Below are 8562 nucleotides of genomic sequence, written 5' to 3'. Positions count from 1 at the left end.
GGGGGGGGGGGGGGGGTTAATGTGCAAGTAAAGTGCATGATTCTTTGCATTTCTATAGCTTGAGCTCAACGGTTGCTTCCTTTGTCTCCAGCTCCAAATGAGTGTACCTGCAGCAACGGCACAGAAATCAGACGGCAACAACAGTGAAATGCAATCAGCTGCAGTGGCTCCCTCCTTCATCCCCAGCCAGTCGGGGAAGATACCGGGCAGGAAGAGAGGGAGACCCCCGCTCCGCAATGTCGCCAAGATGGATTTTCCTAACCGTTACCCCGAGTCACTCCCTCCGCTCAAAGTGCCAAAGAAGAGGGGGAGAAAGCCGGGCTTCAAGGTCAGCCAGATGAGGGTGGGGGGGGAGAAATAAGGGAGGGGGGATGTGATGTGGTGTGTGAGTGCAGTGTGTTTAAAAATGCATGTGTACACAGAAAGACACAGACACACAGGCTCCATGCCCTTCAGATTTTGTGGGACCCCTGTGTAACAGAGTCTTAACATCTGTGTAGCTGTAGTCCAACATTAGGGAAGTATTTTTATGCAAGAAGGGAAAGACATTATTGTAAACATGTCTGTTTTTATTCAGAAATACACACAAAATTCATCATCAGCAGCATAAAAACTACAGATTTACACAGATTTGGTATTCCACCACCTCCCCTCTCCCAACAGTACACGACTCAGTAAATAAATGATTTGCCTGGAATAAACACATAAATGCAAAAACTTCCTTTTACTGCAGCTCAAACCTAGGATGGTGATGACGCCGTTGGCTATCTCTCCACCCAGCAGCACCCCTGAGCCCGATATGAGCTCCATTCCTCAGGATGCCGCCACCATCCCCCACTCTGCCACACCCCAGGTGCTCACAGGTAGGACACAAAACACACTTAAACCCCATATAAGAAGAATTAAAGGCCTTTTTGTCTTTACAATCCAGTCCCGGTTTGCTTCAAGACACTTTTCTCCACTTGTGTTTTCCCTGTATCAGTCTGTATCTACATCAACAAACAGGCCAACACAGGCCCCAACCTGGACAGGAAGAAGATCCAGCAGCTCCCTGATCACTTTGGACCGGACCGACCCTCGGTGGTGCTCCAGCAGGCCGTCCAAGGCTGCATCGACAGCGCCTTCCAGCAGAAAACAGTATTCACCCTCCTCACACAAGGCTACGGGGGAGAAAAAATATCAGGTGTTGTACAAAGACCTCCCTCAGGTGTTGCTTTCTATTTGTTCAGTAGCTTTTTTTAACCACTTTACCTGAGGTGGAAAACATGCATTAGTAGAGGTTTATTTACCTAATTTGTGAGAGATTGCATCTACACTGTGATGTCAAGTGGTCCCCTGTTTTGCTCTCACAGCCACATTCGATGGAAAGCAGCACCTTCTCAGCCTCCCCGTGGTGAACAGCATCGACTATGTGCTTCGTTTTCTGAAGAAGCTCTGCCGCAGCTTGCACTGTGAAAACCTCTTCAGTGATCAGCCCATTACCCAGCACAGTGGTGGCTCTTACCAGTCAGATGGTACTTCTCAACTTTCTAATAGACATATATATACTGATAGAAACAAATTATTTGAGCTAATTTTCACTCACTCTCTCTAGCGGAAACATCTATGGCCGAGGACTACCATTTAGACCAGTCCGACGGCAAACGCTACTCCGTGGACCCCGGCGATTCTGCTTTCAACTCCATCAGCTCGTCCTATTCGCCGAAGACCTCCTACGGGTTCCGTTCATCTCAGCAGTTCTCAAACAGCTCGGCCTCCATGAACATGTGCCGGCAGTCATCCACCAGCCCAAACACGTTCCCGGAGAGCAACAGGACAGGTGGGAAGAAGTGGAAAAAAATACAACATTGCTTTGGTGTTTATTTATCTGAGGTACAAAAAGTAAAGGTCCTTTTCTTTGCTTGGTTCTTCCAGGAGGTTATAACGCATCTCCAGAGTCCCAGGAGTCCAAGGCTCCACCCAATAAAGACCCAGCCACCTGGTCTGTGGAAGATGTTGTCTGGTTCATCAGGGATGCAGACCCACAGGCTCTCGGCCCCCATGCAGACGTCTTTAGGAAGCATGTAAGTTTGTTGTCAATTGTGTTCTCAACATGCTGCCTTGTTTCATTGCTGATTTAATTTCCCATCTGGAGGAAATTACCTTGTTTTAGAGCTGACGCCAACTTCTTCTGCTTTTCTCAGGAGATCGATGGAAACGCTTTATTACTCCTCAAGAGCGACATGATCATGAAGTACCTCGGACTGAAGCTGGGGCCGGCATTGAAGCTTTGTTACCACATCGACAAACTAAAGCAGACTAAGTTCTGAAAACCTTCTGTGATATATTTCCCCTTGAATCCAACAGTACATTTGAACGAGGTCAATGGGAAGAGAGTGGCGTCCTTCAGGGTCCCCAGAAGTGTGTTGCATCACTTCCTTTTCTACTACAAAAATATTAAAGCAAATATGCAGCTGAGAACGAGACAGTAGCTACTGTAACTTCTGTGTAAAACAAATATAAAAATCCAAGAAAGCCAGTATTACTGAGCAGATATATTGTTAAATTCACTTTTATTAATTTACCTGCCAGAAAATGTAACATTAACACTACTTAAACCTGCAGTAACTGATTTTGTTGTCACTTGGGGGCAGCATAAACAAATTGTCAACACAACATTGACATATTACCAGTTTATATGGGGACCTTGTTAGCAAACAGTTGCTCATTTACAGTTTCTAATTTCCTGGCAAATGTAAGTCCAAATATTCGCTCTCTTGTGGCTCTGTTTTCTGGTTCCTAACAACTCCTGAGGGAAATATTTGTCCCTTTAGCCGCCAAATGCTGCACTATGTTCACCAGCTAGTTTCTAACTGTCTGTTTGGTGCTGAGCAGGTGGTGTACAGTTGGTTTTTAGAGCTTTTTCACTGAAAACAGCTGCAGCCAAAATCAGTAAAGTTGTGGGCCAAACTGAACTCTGTACGTTCAAATCTGGTTAAATGAATGGGGGGAAAAGGAAGTGCTCCATCTCATATCTGGAAACCAACTCTCTTCTTATTGGCTCACTGGCCTGAGGTCTACAGACGTGAGTTCCACACTTTGGACCCTCTTGGTACATTTTGCTGAAGATTTCCACAATGTCTTTTAGTGATGAATCACAGAACTCACCGCTCTCTTTCTTGCTCTTTCTCTCCTACTTACTTACTCTACTTTTGGCACAGATTTTGAACTAAAACCCGTCAGATTGTGGAATGCATCCTTCATACACACATTAACATAATGTAATCAGTGAAAGACGGCCAGTGTAAGAAATATGTTTGTCTCACAAACTTTAATGAGCAGCACATGTCTGCTGCATGCAGATTTCATTATATATATATATACATATATATATATATATTCATCATCTGACAAGAAATGTATAACAGAAAACTCTTTATACCTTAAGAAACTCTCCCTTTGTCAAATCTCACAATAGGATCTTGTTTACTTGCGTTTACCAAGCTGAAAACATATCTACAACTGTACGGAAAAATGGTGCATTAAATACTACATTGCTTTTTTGACTGAGAGATTTACTGTAGAAAATCATTTTGATACTATTTTTTCACATTACTGTGTAACAAAAAAAAAAGTAATGTTCCCATTGGATTTGTCATTGTTTTTTATTATAATTTTAATATTAAAAAAACAGTATAACCTAAACAAAACATAGCCTACATAGAAAGACTGTAGCTCTCTTGTTAGTATATATAAAGAAAAACGAGAGCATTGTGAACGTGATATATTTATGTTTTCGATATGCAAGATTGTTACATGCCAACTCTATCTCCATAGGCTCTTCATATATACTCATACAAAAGTTTTTTTTTAAATTCATATGTTTCTATGTTTTTATCAAGCATCAGTGTTGATACAGAAGTTGTCACAACACAATAAAAACTCTTAAATGTTACACTGAGAAAACCTAAACGGCCATGTAAATGGGTATATAATATAGTATTGCTTTTGTATACCACTTTTGGTGTACAGTATGCATCCTTTTTTAATCAATTAACCTTTGTAAGTGAATGCTGCTGTAAGGATATTACATGTAAGCCATGCCTAGTGAGATCAAGCTAAGGTGTTTTATTTTGAAAATCACTATGAATAAGAGTTTTAGAGAAAGCTGAGTGGATCAGTGCTCTATGCTGGTGCTAAAGTTATCTATGTATTTAACTGTTTGCCTTTGTGTTCGTGAGATGTAAAGGATATCTTATGTGTATACTGTACTGTATGTGAGTATTAAATTAAGAAGTAATCAGAGATTTGTGTGAGACTTTTTATTTCCCCATTTTAGTGAGATCTATTCTGACAGGACAGGATGCAGTGTGAAGATTTTATATAATAGAAATTTAAATGGATCCAGATTTGGATGTGGGTCCACACGTCTGAGAGTTACTTTGGCTGGGAGCCTCATCTGTGCTTGAAAACACATGATTTAACAAAGGTGACCTACATCTGCGGCTCCCGAACCGGTGTCCTCCAGGGGTCCTTATCTGGGTTCTTGAGGGGACCCCATGAATCAGAAACTTCTTCTTTATTATTTTACCTGCTGTAGATTTTACAGATTCCCACTTCTGCCAACATTATGGTCCAATTCACACCTAACAGAAAACGTTTAGAGGCGTGTGGCTTATGGTTAAAATGTAGTATGATTTTAGATCAATGTGTTTGGAGGGGACAGGGCAGAAATAAGCTCCTGGGCCCCTACTAACCCCTCGTTCATCCCCACTGTCTGTGCACTGTGTAAATTTTTTCCTGGAATATTACCTGACCTCAGGTTTGATGTGCAACAAGAAGGTGTTAAAAGGAACAGTTTGAGATATACACTTATTTGCTTTCTTGCTGAGAGTTAGATTGATACCGCTCTCACGTCTGTCTGGTAAATACGAAGCCACCACCTGCAGCAGGTGAGCTTAGCTCAGCATAAATACTGGGAATAGGGGGAAACAGCTAACCTGGCTCTGTCCCAAGGTGACAAAATCTTCCAGCACCTCTAAATCTCACTTATCAACACATCTGAAGTGTTAAAACAACATGTTGGGGTTTTACAGTTAGGATAAATCTTGGACTATTTCTTGGCCTGGAGCAGTGACTTCCTGGCGTTACACCTGGTTGCCTGGCAACTGTTTCCAGCCACGAAACAGTCCAGTTTGTTGCCTACGGAAAGAGCCATGATAGGTGTTTGCAGTCTTAATGCTAAGCTAAGCTAACTGGCTGCCGGCAGTGGTTTTATAATTACCGTACAACCACAAGAGTAGCATCGTAAGTAAGTTGTGGCTAAAGGACTTTTTAAAGCCTATATTACCACAGACCTCAAATATAAGAGTTACTGGTTGCTGTAATCATTCCTACTGTCCATACCGGCTGTGAAAAGACACTGTCCCAATATGATTCAACTGAAAGAGAGGATTCTGACCCTCATCTCTTACTGTACATTGGAAACACAAAGGGGTTTCTTTAGAGCCGGTATGGACAGGAGGAACAATAACTCTGTAAATGTACAGAGGGATATATCAGTATTGTTTAAAGAAAATCCTTTAATCATTTAACATACAACTATGTTTTTTTTATACTCAATATATTTAAGTATGACAACAATAAATCTATAAATAAATAAAGGATTTCCCACAAGAATTTTATCCCCTGACAGTGTGAAGAGGGAGCATGGAGGTTCATTTTTGACCTTGAAGACACATATGAAGACGGCCAGGGGATACGGTTGAAAGCTCAGTGAATAGTAAGTAATTGAAGGACCAGTGTGTAAGATTTACTGGCACCTAATGCAACTCCCTCATTTCTCCCCCTCTTTCCCAACCGCACGACAAAAACTAGGTGGCCATGAGACACACTAAAAAACATGAACTGCCTTATCTAGAGCCAGTTTTTGGTTTGTCCATTCTGGGCTACAGTAGAAAACATGGCGGTTCACAAACAGACCCACCATAGATAAAAATAGCTGATTTTAAGGTAACAACAAACACAATAATAATTATTTTCAAGTGATTGTACACTAATGGAAACATATCTATGAATATTATATTACATTTCTGCCAGTTGATCCTGCTGAATGTTACACACTGGACCTTTAAACACAGCCTTTAAGGTCCAGTGTGTAACATTCAGGTTATGAATATTCAAATAAACACATCAAGAAAATTGGTGACCTTTTGGTGTGTGTGATCTAAATCTTCTCATGGGGATCTGTGGGTGACTCCTAAAACCATGGGGGCCCCTACCCACTGTGAATGGGGTTTTCTAGGGGCCCCCTTGAGGCTTATCCAGCCTTAGTTTAATCAATTAATCAATTATTCCTCTAAAAGCCGCCTTTAATGACCATAGGACTAAAACATATTTCGCTTTAGGTTCACAGAATCTTCTCATCAGTTGCAGCAGTCTACTTAACCAAGCAGGGGTCATAAATTAATAGCACAATCTTGCGCGTACAAACCACAATGCAAAAAAAAAAAAAAATGTTGATTTCCTGATGATGAAATATGAGGCTGACCATCCTCAACACGATGAAAGATCCGGTTATAACGTGACAGGATCCAGCTGAACCCAAACCGAGCAGCAGAGCAACAGTGAACTTATGATCAGGCTGTGATGCACACGGGTGACGCCGCGCTCCTGTAGTCGCATAACCAAAGACTGGCGTGGGATCGGTCCCTGCTGCGCCTCATCTGGAATAACGTCGGGAAAATCCAGAAATTTCATTAGCGGGTGTTTTTTTTTAAAAAAAGGAGGCGAGCAGTGTGTTGAAATTAATCCCTTTTTGGCAAACGTTTTCCATCGGAAGGGGGTTTTCTGTACTTTGCAGAAGCCAGAGCAGATTTATTCCGATATCACCAAATATAGGCTGTAATAAGGTAAGAAGTGAATGCCTGCAGATGTAATATGTGTTGGATGTTTTCAGATTATTACACGCAGGGAGCAGTGGATGGTTTATGTGAATGTGTCACGCATTATTTTTCATATTTTTTCTCCTGTTTGGATGAATGGGGGGGATCGAGCAGGAAAAAAAGGGGGCTGGCACACGGGCACCTGCGCATCCTTTAAAATGAAGCCACTGCTGCGTTTTGCCTGGAAACAACCAGAAAAAAATGTAATAAAATAAAGACAGTGAAGGATTATTTGACGAATTAACATCAAGATTTGCGCAATTAGTTGCCTTTTTCTGCGCCCTCGGACGTGTGGCACTGCGGTGGCACCGAAGGGAGCTGCCTTGTGTTTTAAAAATAGGTCTGGTTTGGTTATGAAATTTTGTTGTTTTTTTCACCCCGATGCGCATGCAAAGATGTCATTAGGTGCAGGATGGTGGGATCTATGTGAAAATGCTCTCACTGCGTCGTTTCCATCGGAATGCAGCAGCAGCAGCTCCCTCTGCTCTCACAGGAGGCGGTTAGCTTTAATAGCATTAACTCAGATGTCATTGCCCAAAGCGTGAAATAAAACAGCATCTGTTGGCCTCCGTTTGGGGCTGAACAAGTCATTCATACCTGTGGCCTGTGCGATATGAGGCAGATATCCCCCCCGCACACACACCACCTAAAAACACCGCAGTTTGCGCGATGTCGAGCGGTTTGTTCTCAGCTCAACGCTCCGCGGAACAATTCCGTTTTGTCATCTTCCTGCAAAAAATGTTTGTCCTCAAGGTCATTCACTGTAGCCAATTTTAGAGATTAAACACATGATCGGTTCCTATAATTACCAATCACGCTCGTCGGGATTGGTTAATGGCACGCAGCGGGTGCACATTAAAGGCTGTGGTTTGCACTGATTTTGGCTGCAGCACACATTTGTGCTGTTTGTTGTGGAAGGCCCGAGCCAATGCAGTGCTGTCTGTGGTGGAGCTGTCCAGCCTGCTGTCATGCTGCTGCTGCTGCTGCAGAGATGTGGACCATATGTTGGTCTCAAGTGGTGGAGGTTTCCACAATGTGCCCTGTGTTCTGGATATGCAAATATTATCCTGCTGTCTCATTTGTTGAATTTTGTATTGAGAATTGACGCATTCTTGGCCACTTTATGTCAATTGCCACATATTCAATAATTAATGAATGTGGGGCCTCTGACAGGCTGCTCCGGTATGGTTGCTCAAGTTGTCATGATGGTTACCGAGGCCCTTCAGTGTGGATAGCAAACTAATCCAGCATGATTGGTCTTTGGATTGCCCACAACTGGCTTAAACACTACATTATATAGGCCTACAGACCATCCGGTTATAAGCTATATTCCCCACTGATCCTGATTAGTGCATGCCTATGGGCTTTAGTCAAGGGTCTGGCTTTAGTGCAGCGGTGCCTCTCTTACAACCCAGCGCAGCCTTTGTTGTCATTGTCGGGTTATAGGACAGTGTTTGCAGTGGAAACTTGATAGCAGCGATCGAACTAGTTGATGAACTGGATCTGCTTTGACAGTGATGATCCAGGTCAGTGCTACGTGGACCACAGACTGGCACAAGCAGGCTGAAGGGGACAGAAATAGAACAAGAGCACCAGGGAAATATTTGCTTCCTTCCTACTCCCCCCCCCCCCCCCCCCC

At 42.8% G+C, this 8562-nt stretch overlaps 2 protein-coding genes across 2 annotated transcripts in view; both read left to right on the top strand.

The window, feature by feature from the left end:
- LOC118337493 (sex comb on midleg-like protein 4) overlaps nucleotides 1-4240 on the top strand; it is a gene marked incomplete at its 5' end in the record, with an annotated part of 4957 nt that extends 717 nt beyond the window's left edge. The window contains 7 exon segments of the mRNA XM_035674555.1: nucleotides 92-328; nucleotides 734-863; nucleotides 983-1183; nucleotides 1353-1514; nucleotides 1595-1819; nucleotides 1915-2063; nucleotides 2184-4240. Of these exon segments, the coding sequence (XP_035530448.1) occupies nucleotides 92-328; nucleotides 734-863; nucleotides 983-1183; nucleotides 1353-1514; nucleotides 1595-1819; nucleotides 1915-2063; nucleotides 2184-2309 (1230 nt within the window). The 3' untranslated portion in view covers nucleotides 2310-4240.
- A 2332-nt stretch (nucleotides 4241-6572) lies between these two features.
- Nucleotides 6573-8562, top strand: part of vsnl1b (visinin-like 1b) — a 5936-nt gene continuing 3946 nt past the window's right edge. The window contains exon 1 of the mRNA XM_035674766.1: nucleotides 6573-6890. The gene's annotated coding sequence lies outside the window, so the exon portion shown is untranslated. The remainder of the gene's footprint in view (nucleotides 6891-8562) is intronic.

This window comes from Morone saxatilis, unplaced genomic scaffold (assembly GCF_004916995.1).
Source record: "Morone saxatilis isolate NCDOM2014 unplaced genomic scaffold, NCSU_SB_2.0 Contig3, whole genome shotgun sequence".
Taxonomy (NCBI): domain Eukaryota; kingdom Metazoa; phylum Chordata; class Actinopteri; family Moronidae; genus Morone; species Morone saxatilis.
Note: the sequence above shows the minus strand (reverse complement) of the source record. Positions and strands in the feature narration are given on the sequence as shown.